The 15,582-nt window shown below is 39.0% G+C and overlaps 1 protein-coding gene across 4 annotated transcripts; it reads left to right on the forward strand.

Annotated features, from left to right (window-relative positions):
- Window positions 1-1,024: 1,024 nt before the first annotated feature.
- Window positions 1,025-6,971, forward strand: LOC127757391 (nucleobase-ascorbate transporter 3-like). 4 transcript variants are annotated; one of them, XM_052282890.1, is made up of 15 exons: window positions 1,025-1,370; window positions 2,092-2,266; window positions 3,128-3,225; window positions 3,326-3,502; window positions 3,620-3,720; window positions 3,814-3,889; window positions 3,973-4,032; window positions 4,129-4,325; window positions 4,426-4,522; window positions 4,608-4,694; window positions 5,055-5,113; window positions 5,665-5,756; window positions 5,836-5,913; window positions 6,021-6,181; window positions 6,433-6,971. In XM_052282890.1, the coding sequence occupies exons 2-15, from the start codon at window positions 2,107-2,109 to the stop codon at window positions 6,658-6,660; spliced, it is 1,671 nt and encodes a 556-aa protein (XP_052138850.1). In that variant the 5' UTR covers window positions 1,025-1,370; window positions 2,092-2,106; the 3' UTR covers window positions 6,661-6,971. The 4 variants fall into 4 exon arrangements, with proteins under 4 accessions (XP_052138850.1, XP_052138851.1, XP_052138852.1 ...); XM_052282891.1 differs by having other exon boundaries at window positions 2,095-2,266; XM_052282892.1 differs by lacking the exon at window positions 1,025-1,370 and adding an exon at window positions 1,443-1,779.
- The last annotated feature ends 8,611 nt before the right edge of the window (window positions 6,972-15,582 follow it).

A 15,582-nucleotide genomic window follows, 5' to 3' on the forward strand; every position in this document is an offset into this window, starting at 1 on the left:
CTGCATGATGCTATGATGATCTTTGAAAAGATTGGAGTAGTAGTGTCATGCACTACACAGGGATTACAATACAAGTTAAAGTTGAGGGGGGTGTTTTGGAGAGAGGGGCTCAAAACCATAAGTCCCCTCAAATCTTTTCAAAGATTATGGTTTTGAGAGAGGGGCTAAAGAGGGACTTATGGTTTTAAGAGAGGGGGCTAAAGTTTCGCCCCTCCTTCCCAAACACCCCTCACATAAAAAAAGTTGATTTATTTTCACCTTTTAAGCAACAAAATCTCTCACACATAAAGTAGTTTACCTTTAGCTACATCACTGTGTTGATACTGGTACCTTTTGTGATCTAGGAGTAAGTAATATAATCATATAGGCTTTGACTGTTCGAGCTACGGTTGATAAGCCGTAGAAAATGAAAAAAACAATAAAAAATAATTTATAAATAAAATTTTTAAATTTGTGTCACTAGCAGTTTAAAATATAATGTTACAAAATATTAAAATTTTTTAAAATTTAAACTCTTGTGCATGATATGTTAATAAACAGACTTTTTAAAGCCTAGGCTTAAGTGATGTTCAATCCAGATAAACAGAAGGGTTATAAAATTGGTTATTTTTGTAAAAATGCTTTGACAGTTGACACCACTAATCCATTCCAAATTTCCAATACAATGAACACTGATGACTGAGGAGGAACCAGCCAGGAAAGGAGATGGTGCAGAAGAACCCACACCACCATGCTCACAGATGCACAGACACAGGGCTCCTCCCCAGTTTTAATGCTAGGACACTCTCCCCATCCTTGGAATTTGTTGCATTCAATACAGCTCTCAAAAAACTAAAAGAAAAAAGAAAACAAGATTTAATGTTGTCCTAGCTAGATCCATCCAAGGCTCCAAAAACACTGTTTGGCTCCTCCCAGTAGCTGAAGTGAACTGAACTCCTCTCATTTTCAAGAGTGCATTAGTACTCACTCCCCCCCCCCCCCCCCCCCCCCCCACATGTGTTGTGTTTTGCTTGCTTGTGTGATTAGTGGAGTAATCAAGAAGAAATAGTGGGGAAAGATAAGTGTGTGTGGGTGTGGCAATAAAGGTGAAGTCTTCAAGTTTGCAATCTTCTCCCTTTGCTCCCCACAAGATTACAAATCTTGTGTTTGTCTTGTTGCCACTGCCGCTGGTGATAGACTCTACCATACTAGAGAAAGCCATAGAAAGGAGATAAGAAGAAACCAAGAAAAGGGAGAAACAAAAGTTGAAGAAGACTTTCTGCTGATATTTTTGCACATATATATAATTTTTTCTCCTTCATCTGCACTCTCTGGAAAGAAGAAGAAGAAGAAGAAGCAGAAGAAGCTTGGAGCTTGAGCTTTCTGAATTTGTAAGTTTATTTTGCTCTAATTTTGGGCTACCAATTGGGTTTATATTTCTCTAGTGGTGGTGACTGGTGAGTAATTTTCCCCTTATTTTATTGTGTTGATGTGAGGCCTTGGGGTTTTCTATCTCTTTGCATCGTTTTCGCTTTCATTTGTTTAGAGATTTGTTCTTTGAACAAAGCATGCAGAAATCTCTGAGGACTGAAGTATTTCTCTCTGCTTGTCACTTTCTCCCCAATTGTGGAATAACTAAGAGGAATCGACATGGGGTCTAGTCTTCCATTCCACAAGATTTGCATCTTCCCCATGAATCTTCCAAGAAAATCTGTATCTCTTACTTCCTTTCTTTTTCTCTAGGTCTTGTCTTGCAAACTAGGATAAAGATACAAGGTAGTAGTACAAGAAACAGTAAAGGTGAAAGTCTTGTGTTCTTTTCCCTGCGATTTCTTCTGAAAAAGGTCGCCATTAAGAAAAAGCTTTGCAATCTTTGGAGTGTTCTTCTCACCCAGTGGTTTCTCTGCTTGTTCTCTTCTGATTAATAACAGTAGTAGCTGCTCATTAAATTGCATCTTTTTTTAATTTATTTAATTTCTGTTGATGTGAAACGCATCCAATCTCTTGCAATCAATGTGAGGCTTTCACTGGCGTATGAGCATAAAAAGGGGGAAAGAAAGGTGGGAGTCTTTAGGTTTCTACTCCTAAAAATTGTTTCTTTCTTGTGTGCAGCAGTCGGTGTAACTAATGGGGGAGATGAACCAGCCGCCGCCGCCGCCGGTGGCCGTGCCGCCGCCGATGGTGATGCAGCCAATCATGCATCCGCCCGTCGGCACCGGCGCCGTCTTCCCGCCGCACGAGCAGTTCCACCATCTCGCCTACTGCGTCCACTCCAACCCTTCCTGGGGTAAGGAAACCCCAACCCCTTCATTCCTCCTCTTTTTTATCTTTCCTTGTGTGTTTTTGTGTTGGTTGGTGAATGGATTGGATATGATGAATATTCCCTTTCATCCCTAAAAATTTGGGAGATTTGATTTTTAGGAGTATCTGCTGGTTGGGGTTTTTTTGACTCAAGATATTTTTTGCCTTTGGAGTGGGGGAGCTTCTGTGTTGTGTTGTTTTTGTATGATTTTTGAATTGGGGGGTGTCCAGAGATATTTGATGTGTGTTTTGATTTGAAGATTTTTTTTTTAGCATAACTCCTGTTTCACTCCCCTGCTAATGTTTGAAGAGATTATGGTGTCTACTGGTGCACACTATTGATGTTTTCCAGAGAGTTGTAGCTACTATTATTTTTTATAGACTAGTAAAAGGAATTGGTGGTGGTGATGATTTGCTTTACACCCCACTACTTCATCAGATCTTTAGTGAATGGATCTATGTAGACATAGCTATTGTTTGTACTACTACATGCTTATGTATGTAGATGTTGAATTCTTTGTAGTACATACGTATATGCAGTTGCTGGTTGACCTAGTGTGAATATTTTAATTGTGAAGGTAAGTATAACTGTATTTGTGTAACCATGGAACTTTTGACATGTTCATTTGAGATCCCCTGCAATATAGAGGCAAACACACTAGTTCTGTCAAAAGAATCTTAGAAGAGTAGTAGGATGTTCAGGCAAAAACGCTATGAAGTGCTATCTTGATTTTTTTAAATTATCAAATGTACTTCTGGAAATTAAATTACTCATGTCGATTCCAGAAATGATTAAGACATATAAAGCTTGTGCTCACTAAATTACTATTGTTGATATTACCTTCAGTTCAGGTGGCCGCACTTGCATTCCTCCACTATCTTGTGATGCTGGGTTCTACTGTCATGCTTGCATCAACTATTGTTCCTGCAATGGGTGGTACCCCGGTAAGTACATTGTTTATTTTGTTATAAAGAGTTTATTACGTACCATTATAGTTCTCTTCTAAAGAATTGGTACTGACCTTTTCCCGCTTGTTGCTAATAGGGGGATAAGGCTCGTGTTATTCAATCCTTCCTATTTATGAGTGGCATCAATACTCTCCTCCAAACACTTGTTGGAACGCGGCTCCCTACAGTTATGAATGCTTCCTTTGCATTTGTCGTCCCAGTACTGTCAATAGCCAAAGACTTTGAACAAAATAACTATGCGAGCAGTCACCAGGTAGAGTACCGTTCATATTTGTTCAATCATAGAAAATTGTCTGGATCATGATCAATTTATTTGCATTGATTGATCAAATTATTATTGATTACTTATAACCTATTAGGGATTTTGCAGAGATTTACTCACACAATGAGAGCAACTCAAGGGGCTCTGATTGTTGCTTCTATCCTCAACATGATTCTTGGGTTCAGCACAATTTGGGGGGCATTCGCCAGGTACATATCTTATAATATTTGTTCTTAGACTACAATAGTCATTTTGTGCTAGATTTTTTCAAGGTATTGACATTTGAATTGATTTCTTTCCAGGAAATTTAGTCCTGTAATAATGACCCCTGTTGTTTGCGTTGTTGGTCTTGGGCTATTTGCACTTGGCTTTCCCCAGGTACGATCTCTATATTATTTTTACAGGAAAATCTAGCAGTTCGCAAATAAAGGAAGCATGTTCTCTTTGGTTTCCCATGGTAGGTTGGAAAGTGTGTGGAGATCGGGCTACCAATGCTAATCCTTGCAGTTGTTGTGCAACAGGTAATGAATTAATCTCCTTATAGGGCGGTTTCTTTTAATAACACTCTAACCGGTGATATACTACGAAACTTACTATTTACTATGCTGTGTATGCAGTATGTGCCATATTACTTCCATCATTACCATGAGCGAATCACCTTCTTGTTTGAGAGGTATTCGTTGCTTCTTTGTATTGGGATTGTGTGGGCCTTTGCAGCTATCCTTACTGCTGCTGGTGCATACAACCATGTTTCACTCAAGACCCAGCAGCACTGCCGCACTGACAAGTCCTATCTCATATCATCGGCACCATGGTATTGTTCTCAAGTATATTGATTATGAACTGATTTTAAAAGGCTGTAGGTTCTTCAGATAGCCAATTCTAATCGACCCTTTACATACATGCTCTACTAGGATCAAAATCCCATACCCCTTCCAATGGGGTACACCAATCTTCACTGCAGGTCATTCATTTGGAATGATGGGTGCTGTACTTGTTTCTGCTTTTGAGGTAAGACCAAGGCCCAAAAATGTAATCAGATCTCTTTTGTTATGTTTTATCTTTTGTTGTTTCTAATGTGTGTTATCTCATGTAGTCCACTGGTGCACACTTTGCAACTGCACGTCTAGCTGGTGCGACACCACCTCCAGCTAGTGTCCTTAGTAGGAGTGTTGGTTTGCAGGTGAGTTTTGTTCAATATAAGATTTTATATTCTTACACCACATCTCAGTCTACATTACCGACACCAATAAAATGTCTTGTCTGTATCTAACTTGCATTTGAAAACAACTCCCCAGCTCATTAATCTCTAACAAGTAATAGCGAGACATCAAATATGGTTGTTTGTACATACTATGCATGACTTTCCTTTGTTACTAAAAATATTGATTTAATCGGATGGATCTGTGGGAGAGCTGTTAGTTCAAATCCTTGATTTACTAATGCTATTACCTATTATTTATTTTGCCATCCTTGCTTTTACTTGTGAAATTTTCTTGTGCCATCCTTGACGACTTTACAATTTTACTCGTGTGAAATGCAGGGCATTGGAATGTTCCTAGAAGGTATCTTTGGCGCTCCAGCTGGTTCATCTGTATCAGTGTAAGGGGATCTCAACTTTTATGCCCTTTCTATGAGTTTGTTATTCGAGAAGACTAGAACAGTTCCATGCAAATAGATGTTAAATATATATGCTTCAAACAATAAATGCTCAAAATAAGATGTAGTGTTGGTGTTAACAGAGTATCTAGTCCTACATTCTAGCTATAGTTGTACATCGTTCTGGTTAGGTAAAGCTTTTTGTGGTATTCAGTTTATTACTCTGGGGTAGGAGCTGATTAGGAACCATAGTACACATGATGAAATGTAAAGTTCACATATTTTTATGGGTAGGCCATGGTATGAAATTATTCTGTTATTATGTACAGAACATGTAATTATTCTGTACAACTAACCATAGCCAACTTGACGGTCCCTGCTTACACACTTAAAAAAGATACGGAGTACTTGCTTTGCAAACCCTTTTGTGGTTAGGAATAGTGGAATACTATACTGGTGGGCTTTGATCACATTGCATGAGAGTAAGATTTAGTTTCTTTATATTTGTGTTCATTTGTGAACTGAAAGGACCCCTTGCCTTTAATATAATGCAGTGAAAACATTGGGCTTCTTGGACTAACAAAAGTTGGAAGCAGGAGAGTGATCCAGATATCAACTGGATTTATGATTTTCTTCTCCATATTTGGTAATCTTTTGGTCTCATCTTCAGTTGCTAAAGGGGAAAGATAGTTTTGTCTGAAATTTGTAAACTTCTATTCATGCAGGGAAGTTTGGTGCTTTCTTTGCATCTATTCCATTGCCAATCTTCGCAGCAATTTTCTGTATCTTATTTGGTATTGTTGGTGAGTCCGAATTTTCTTTCTTAAGAGTCCTTGCATCGATGAATATATATGGCCGCAACATGATTGTGTTCATTTTATGTTCTAATCTGTTTTTTTTGGCATATCAGCTGCGGTGGGAGTCTCGTACATGCAATTTGCAAACAAAAATTCGATGAGGAACATATACATCATTGGACTTTCGCTGTTCCTAGGCATCTCGGTTCCTCAATACTTCCATGAGTATACTGCTTCTGCTAGCACTGGACCTGCCCGAACGAATGCTGGATGGGTATATTCCTTGCCCCCCTCGCATGCTATTTACACAGCATTATGTTCTGACCATCTGTGATCTGACTGTGGTGATACATTCTGGAATTATATTTTTGGTCTTTGCTCCTGCACTCTTTAAAAAAGTTTATACCTCGGTGTATATTATTTTAATTAGACACCTTTGGGCTTTAATTGTCTTAGGTCTGCGTCTTGAACTCTTGGTACATGAGTTCTGGTTTCTAAACAAATCTTTTTTGTTTCCTATTGCAGTTCAATGACATCATAAACACAGTCTTCGCCTCTGGCCCAACAGTGTCACTGATTGTCGCATCGATCCTGGACAACACACTGGAGTTTAGAGGCTACGAAAACGACCGGGGGCTTCCATGGTTCATGCCGTTCCTGCACCGTCGGAAAGGTTACTCGGATCCTAGAAACGACGAGTTCTACAGCTTCCCGATCAGGGTGCATGACGTCATCCCGAGCCGATTCCTCTGACGGGCGAGGGTAGCGCCCGTTACCTGCGCTTCCGCGCATGTAAATCTCTTTGTTCTTGTTAGCCCTCCTTACTCCTGTGACATGTAGCAATTGGCACCGCCAAGATTAAAAAGTCTCAACTTAGTGGGGATATGGTACAAATGGTTAGGACTTTTGGTTTTCTTTTCTTTTTCCTCCCCTTTGGGCCAACCATTTGGTTAATTACATGATGGTGTAGAGTTGGTTAAATGATTTTGGGATGGATCTTTAAAGAATATCAGCCACCTCAATTTGTTGATTGCTCAGCCAGTGATGTAGATGTGCTTCCAGGACATGCATTGATTTCATCATAACTCTGTAATCACACCATCTTTTCACTGCATTTGATTGAGAAAACTTCAGAATCAGACCTGATGCACATTGAACTCAAGAGTCTGGTCTTTGGATGACTGCATATAATCAATCAGGCAGTAAATTCCAGCATGATGCCACTGCCATCTCCTTCACCCTATAAAAAGAGTAGGTGAAGTATCAGCAGCTTGTTTTTGTTTTCCTTGCCTGAAGTTCAGAGAGATGATCAATAAGAGTTCATTCAGCTCAGTTGTAGCCTTGTAGGCCTTGGAGGCGTCAGGAACTGAGAGATAACTCGGAGTTAAGCTGTTGCCTGATGACGCTTCTTATTACGTGCTGATATGATGCTAGAAACCAGTTTCTAATCTGTAATCTCTGATGACACTGTCGCACATTGGCCTGAATCCTGATCGATACCTTGTATCTGCTAAACTGGAGTTGAATGCGATAAATTGGTGCCTAATCTCTAATCAGTTTTCTGTTTGCTTCGTACGGCCCATCTAATAGTGTACTAAATCAGCTGTACTGAAACTCTGAAAGCAAACACTCAATTTTCAGATATGATAATGTCCTTGAGGAAAGTAGAAAGACACTCAATTTTTCAATTTATAGTATTAGATCAAATTAGAGTGAACAAAATGAACACAAAAATAAAATATTTAGAGCAGAGTTAAACTACTGTACTTATAAGTACAAATTGCTAATGGATTGCCTCATTGTAACAGATTTTCTTTCCTCTGTTCCTGCTTTGCTCCAATCTTGCATTTCGTTTATAGAACTTATTTATTACCTGCTCACCCCGTAGCTTCTACGCTAAAAGATTCGATTGGTTCGTCACAACGATGAAATGGTGGTGTAGACTGTAGAGTTGGTGAATTAGAGCACCCGCAATGGTAAAGTAAGGTGCTATCTATAAAACATGTACATCTCAGCAATAGACTAGATTAATAGTAAACCACTTCAATAGTATGTCTACATGGGTATCTATAGCTCTCTAATCCATTGCCTCGTTTTTCTCTACAGACTATCTCTAGGTTAGTAGATAGCTTTACTCTCTCTCTTCATTTAATCTCTTCCAAGTAGGAAAATATGCTGACATGGATCTCTTATAGAGAGCCTATAGATAACCATTGCGGGTGCCCTTAGGCTCTGTTTGTTGCTGCCTGTTTGCAACTCTCCCATCTCGATTTCTGTGCGCACGCTTTTCAAACTGCTATTTCGGTACGGTTTTTTCAAAATAGTTTCCATTTTTGAAAAAAAATAGCTAATACTTAATTAATCACACGCTAATAGATCGCTCTGTTTTTCGTGCTGGAGGCCACAGTTCTGAACATGCAGTCTCGAACACACCCTTATTATTATTTGGATAATTTCTCTATTAATGATATGGATTTTTTTATAATAAAAATGATTTAAATCTCCAGCTTCTACTTCAACAAATAAAAAGAAACTTCGGGTGATGGGACAAACCTCTAACTCTCTCTTATTATTAACTAGCATTAAATCATATAGATTAATGCATCAATTCTAATGGACCACGCAACCCATAATGAAATAAGAAACCATTTGCTATCGATTCGAAGGGTACAATACTATTGTGCATAGTATTCTCCTTCTTCTGTGGTAGCATCACAGATTAAAAGTGGAGCCAATATGAAGACATGAAAATAAATTGCAGCATGTTAGACAATTGTTTACCATTAAAATCTGTCATTGCGATAATGGGTCTGTTCGGTGCAGCTGGACTGTGGCTGTACAGCCACAGCGCTGCAGGCCTCCCGGCATAAATTGTTTGCTGAGTCCTGTAGATACTGCGGTGCTGCTGTCACAACCAGTTATTCCGAATGCACCCAATGCTAAATTAACCAACATAAAGAACAAGCTTCAATTACTATGTTCTTTTTCATGGACCTAAGTACTTCTCTTAGCCAATTATCAAAAATATTTTTGATATAGGTGGAGGGATATTAAAAGCAAAAAACACATGTATCCAAACAACTTGAGTAATATGACTCTAAAAGAAAAGACGCTAGATTGTCTCTTTTGCATAATAGAAATTAACAACAATATTTATCTCCCCTAAAGCTAGGTTATCCTTTGTTAGGACTACTTTGTTATGAAGAAACGAAGTTTCTAATAGAACCTTTAAATCCCATAGTATCCTCTCGCAGATTCCAATATTGGAGTTCATATAGTCTCAATATATATAGATCTAACCGAAAATTAGCCATTCCAGTACATCCATTGATCCATCGTAACTCTATGACTGCAGTACTGCACCCTTCTTTTACCCTTCATTTGATGAGAAATCATCAGATCAAAGCAATTGCACATTGAAGCAAGCTGCAAGTGAAATGAAGTAGCAGCAACTTGTTTTTGTAGCTTGATATTTTGAGAGATGAACAAGAGGATAAGCTCATGGATTTGGTAGGCCTGAGAGGCGTCAGGAACTCTCATATTAGCTGATAGGAATCAAGTTGTTCCCCGTCCACTGTGCTTCAGACTCTCTGGCTTCTCCACACATGTTTGGCATACATATTGCAACTCTTGGTTTGGTGCTAGCAACCTGTTTCCTTTTTGAGGGAAAGCTAGCCAACCAGTTTCTGCATCTTGCAGGCTCAGGGTTTCAGAGTTCAGACCAGCGAAATGGCGAGTGGATATGAATATGATCCCTCAATGTCGAGAATGCGAAATGCAGCTTCTTTCTTCACAGTTGTCGACTCATGAAGCTCGCAAAATCATGGTGAACTCCCTAAAGATCAGTTCGTAATGGCTTTGTGTTATCATCTTGTACAATCTTTGTCTGGATCAGTATGGTTCTGAATCAAGACAGGAAACACAAGTAGCCCTCCAGTCCCTTCTCCGATCTTGTCTACTATTTGTTAAATGATGTGAGAAAGCTATATATCATGTTAATTGTTAGTTTGACGTTATCTTCCCAACCGTCTCCGGCGAGTTTCATGAATGTGTTGTGATCACTCATCATGCATGAGTTCGGTCTCAATCTTCAGTCACCCAAAACACAATACTGAAATACGTACAAGATAATCAAGATCGAGTAATTTGGTCTCGGTCAAGACCGAAATACAATAATTTTAGAGTTGGAAAGAAATCACATAAATTATTAAAAAAATTATAATAAAAAAATCCACAATAATAATAAAAAAAAATCATGTGTCACTGGTAGCGGGTGCCCTCCAGTCGACCTCCTCCGCCTGTCGCCGCGCCCTCCTCTAGGACACCACCACCACTAGATCTTCTGAGGAGGACGGGTTGCTGACCCCTAGGCACCAGTGATTCAGAGTGGCGGGACAATGACATGGCGGAATGGTGTGATGACCAAAATGACTGAATAAAATTCGGTTAGTTGAACCCTAAGACCGAAGTGATCTGATGATCGAATTTGTCGGTCTTCATTTTCCGATCTCAGTCACGGTCTTTTCGATTCAGTCTATTTTTGCTATCCCTAGCTGTACTGAACAAAACACTCGATTCTCATATATATATGATCATGTCCTGTTTGCTCTACATTTATAAAAGATAAGACCAATGAGCACAGGTTGAGAAGATGAAGAAGACTCGATGGATGATCGACCTCTTGTTCTTGCCATGATAGCTAGGCTTGGGAGGAACCGGGAGCTGTCTTTTTACACATAACCATCTTCCTACCATATTCTCCGCGGTTCATTTGTCAAGTTAGTAGATCTCATTAACCACATCTACTCTTATTCTCAACGGATCATATTACATTTTATATGTAACTGGTCACCATGTATCTACTTTCCTTGGTAAGGCTATAGATTAGATCAAAGCAAAAAAAGAACAAATAAACAAAAAACGCTTCGAGCAAATTCAAAGTGCTCTATTGCTTACCAACTGGTTTAGTCTATGTCACTTTAAATGATCTCCCATAAATTCTTCTTGCTCCGGGTTCGGTCTAAAGATTCGATTGCTTTTTTACACGATGTTCTAGAGTTGTATGATTGGGTGAAATGATTTTGGGATGGACGTTAAAGAATATCAGCTACTATATTTCTGATTACTCTGTCAGTAATGTGTGAATTTACTTCCAGTTCCAGCACAAGCATTCATTCATCCCATCAAACATCATAATCAAACCCAGCTGCACATTGAACTCGGATACAGGTCCTGAATGACTGAATTTTTATTTAGACAGTAAATTAAATTCCTGTGTAAAATACCATATGATCTCCTATGCTCCATAAAAGAGCAGACGAAATGAAGAAGCATCAACTTGTTTTTCTTTCCTGACATTCATAGAGATGAAGAAGAGGAGCTCATGTAGTTAGGCCTGGGAGGCGTCAGGATATATCAGGTAAGCCAATTGTAAGATGCTGAAACCATTCTTCCTCTCAAGCATCAAACAAGTTTCAGACTCCAATGGACTTGTTTGGCATGCAACCCCTTGATCATTTGATGCTAGCTAGCAGCCAGTTTTCACTGGCAGGCGATCGTGTTTTTCACAGGATTTCTCGTTACTCATGTCTCGCATCTTGCAGAGTTCTTCAGTGTTGCAGGAGATGATTTCTCAGTCCGGATTATCTCAGTGTTGAGGGTTTGTGATAACAAAGAAACAATTCAGCATTTGTTCTTCGAGTGCCCCATGACAAGATTCACTTGGAATGTGATGGCTTGTGTCTTTAACATAAAACCTGTCAATGACTTACATTTCACTTTAGGATCCTGGATTAATTCAAGCATGTGACAAAACAACAAAACAGCTGCTGCTAGTTGGAATAGCTGCAGTGATTTGGGCTGTGTGGAAAGTTAGGAATAAATCCTGTTTTGATCAAATTCTCCCACATGATCCTACTGATATTTTATATTATGCTGCTTGCTCCCTAATGACTGATTGGGCCCTTTTTGCAGAGTTCGGAGGAAAAGCAAAGAAGATTGATGTGGGGGGGGGGGGGGGTGCAATTGCTAATAATAAGGCAAATAACAAATGAAGTGTTCAAGTCGCAATATGGATGGAGGACAAATTAGAGAAGACTACGCAACGATAAAAAGTTGGAAGAACTGAGAAGAATGAAGATGTGAATGGAATGTTATGCAGACACATGTGAATGGCATCTTAAAAGTTGCTGCTGAGTTTTTAGCACTAAGTTGTATGGTGGAAGACCTTAGACTGTTGGGCTGTTGTCGGTCGGCAAACAGTTGTTTTCTGTTTTCTTTTCTCCTCTGTTGGTTGTGAGCACCTGGGGGAGTTCTCCTCCCTGCAGGTAGTAAGACTTTTTTTTTTTTTTTTGTAGTAGTAGTGCCACATTTCTTTAATAGAAATGGAGGGTAGATGCAACTCTTGATTTGATGCTATAGCAACCAGTTTCTGCGTTTTGCATGGCTTCTTCAGGGTAGCCACTAGCCAGAGATTGCAGTTGTGAGTAGATATGATGATCCGCTGGACGCGGGATGGCGGTGATCGAACTTCAAGTGCCAATTCCATTGACGTGAAAATGTGATGCAATAGCTTTCATCATATTTGATAAACTTGTTCAGACCCCCAAGGTCCTAATAAATAACAAAATTAACGAAGTTAAGCTACATTTGAGATTAATTACATCTAGATCATCTTCTCGTTATAGGCTTACAGCACACAAAGAGATGAGATAGTGCATGTGCATAAACAGCACAAACATATGCTGCTGAGAAAAAGAGGATGATCTAATATTAACCATATGGTAGTTAGGCATGGGAGGCATCGGGAGATCTCTCCTGTCAACGGGTCACTTGCTGCTGTGTTTCTTTTGCAGGGCGTATTCAGAATTTTCACCACATACAATGAACCAAATGTTTCAGATGCACCAGGGAGTACTCAGATTACATTCTGCATGTAACTAGTCTCAATGTATGTGATCTATCTTTCTCTCATTGTCACCTCGTGCAAGTTCTTAACCTAACCATTTTGTACTTCTGGATTTTCATTTAGTTTTCTCCTAGAAACATTGATACAAATTTGTTGATGCATCAGTCTGGCCTGCTATGTCCATCGACTAGAAGCCCATCGAGGAACAAAACACGCGAATGTCTAAACATCATGAATATTGGACTGTAGTTGGAATATGCACTTAGCTGAACTTCTGAAAAGACATAATTATTCAATCCATCTGTTCGTTTATTTTTTCGAAATGTCCTTACAAGTTCAGAGTAGACTGTAGGAGCATGCTTCTGTTCATCCAAATAATTATCAATTTCACGTAAAAAGAAAATTACTAATTTCATGCATTGTTCGCCTTTCTCCATGACAGCAAAACCAAACATCTTTAATTTTTTTTGAGAAGATCCAAATGTCTTGGTTTAGAGCTTTTATTTCTTAATTGAGAAACTTTATAGTCTTTAAGAGTTACCGAGAGGGAAAGATTTTTGGTGCAAAAATTTTGTACTCATAAATCCTAGTACGTGAGATACAAAAAGGTATTAAATTTTAAAGTAAAAAGTGTGGTACCTCCCGGTAGCCTTCTTAAGAACCATAAAATTAATTTTCTTAGTTTGGTGAAGTGGCATTGGTGAACATTCATTATACTATTGAAAGCAGGAGATGAAGGATAACAATTCAATGATTCATTGGTCTGTCATAATCTCATCGATCACTACCACTTTATATATATGGAGATATTGATCTATCACAATGTTAGATAGTCCACTCTCAAGAAAGAATTAGCATTAATTACACGTCTCTAGTTTTTCCAGAGCTAAGTTCTGCATTTAAATGATGGCATTAGATCATATGATATATAGATCAATGGACACAAATGCTAGAGAGAGAGAGAGAGAGAGAGGAACATTGTTCATGGAACTAGAAACTAAATTTTCATGTTCGTTGGCCTAGGAGGTATCAGGAGTTCACATGTCACCTTGATACACTGCCGAACAACTGAATGTAGCAAACCCATATAGGTGGTGGCTGAGATTTTTACTCCTCTTCTGAATCCTTGCCCTACTATTTTCTCCATCTCATTTAAAAATAGTACAAGGAAGGGAATAATTATCCAAAGAATCAAGGATATGAGAGGGTAAAGTTGCAAATTACACTATTTGAAGGTGGCTTGTTGGTGGTGAGGATGGGCAGCTTGGGGCGGCAGCTGGCCGGCTACGTTAGTCATTGGGGGTAATGTCGTCGCTGGCAATGTGTGGTGCACATCTCTCTTTGTTGTTTGCTAATCCACTACACGGTAAATATTGTACAGCCAGACAGAATTCGACTATCTCTAGATGAGAAATATGTTGTAAATATACTTTATAAAATACTTAGTCACACCCAAGAAGAATTTCCTGGAGATGCCACTGATTTAATTCGGTGGTGTACATGTGATACAGTTCTTTTGGATGCAGGTCGTCTGCAGTACTGCACTGCAGGGGATCTCAGTTGAGTTCTTTTTGCTCGTGGTTTGTTCGAAATTCAGCTGATAATCGTGCTTATCTGTATGGATCGGCGTGCCATCTTACACAATCTTGTCCATATTAGAGAAAAAAAACAGACACAGAGACTTCCCATCAATCCATCATCCTTCGATCTCTTGTTAAATGCAGAGGGCAACATTGTTATAATCTGATCTCGTCTTCTGAAATTTCGGACCCCCCTGCACTAATCGATTTCGCCCGAAAACTTCAGTTTTTTTTTAAACTTTTTTAGATTTGGTTGGCGACGATTTGAATCACCAGGGAGCAATAGTGAAAATTTGAATTTAGAACTTTTTAAAGTTGATTTTGCCCTTTTTTTTCAGCTTGGGTTTTGAACTGCTAAGAATAGTCTTAGCAGTATAAAAGTCTTACTAGAAAATTATTTATTTTCATTTTTTGGCTTTATTTTTCTTGGTTTATAAGCCAGTAGCTCAAATGCTCAATCAATGAGACAGCTTGGATCGATGATAGCGTTCCAATTCTCAGGTGAGTTAAAGGATATTTCGACTTTTTTAAAAGACATATTTCGACTTCAAAGAGGGGTTTCCTACGCAAAACACCACTTCCTGACATTATTGGTGTTTATCTGATAAATTAGTAGCCACAAAATAAATTTGGCACCAATTAGAACTGTCACCTCGTTAATTTGGTCTCAGTTTTTTTTCTGTTTGCATCAGTACTGCCTAGCTAATACAGAGTAATAATACTAGTGGTTTATTATGCATTGAGCTCAGCTGTACTGAACAAAACAATCAATTTTCAGATACGGCCATGTCCTGACTCCTGTTTGCTCTACATATAAAGGAGTACATGTACATGGAGATTGTTCATTCCAATGGCTAGTTGGTTATCGATATGGGAGCTAGCTAGTAGGCTTGGGAGACACCAGGAGCTGTTCTATTACAGCGAATTTGCTGAATTCTGCATTTGATGGTAGGAGCTCTTGATCATTTGATGCTAGCAAACCTGCTGCTGCATCTTGCTGGCTTCTTCAGGCCGCACAGCTGGAAGAAGACGACGTCAACTGGACAGATGAATCCGGTGCACTGATACCATGTTAACTCTAGTGAATAATAGAAATAGGGAATAGATTTGTTGTGTATATATTGAGTTAGCGCCAATGACATATATTGAGTACAATAGAGATGAGAAATACCTCTAATACCCCCGACA

The sequence above is a fragment of the Oryza glaberrima genome, chromosome 12 (assembly GCF_000147395.1).
Source record: "Oryza glaberrima chromosome 12, OglaRS2, whole genome shotgun sequence".
NCBI lineage: Eukaryota > Viridiplantae > Streptophyta > Magnoliopsida > Poales > Poaceae > Oryza > Oryza glaberrima.

Excerpts from the sequence above, each read along its gene's own strand:
- LOC127757391 (XM_052282890.1), top strand. The coding sequence starts at position 2,107 with ATGGGGGAGATGAACCAGCCGCCGCCGCCGCCGGTGGCCGTGCCGCCG. Across the intron at positions 3,503-3,619 it reads ACTATGCGAGCAGTCACCAG|AGATTTACTCACACAATGAG; the intron begins GTAGAGTACCGT and ends GGGATTTTGCAG. Across the intron at positions 5,114-5,664 it reads GCTGGTTCATCTGTATCAGT|TGAAAACATTGGGCTTCTTG; the intron begins GTAAGGGGATCT and ends AATATAATGCAG.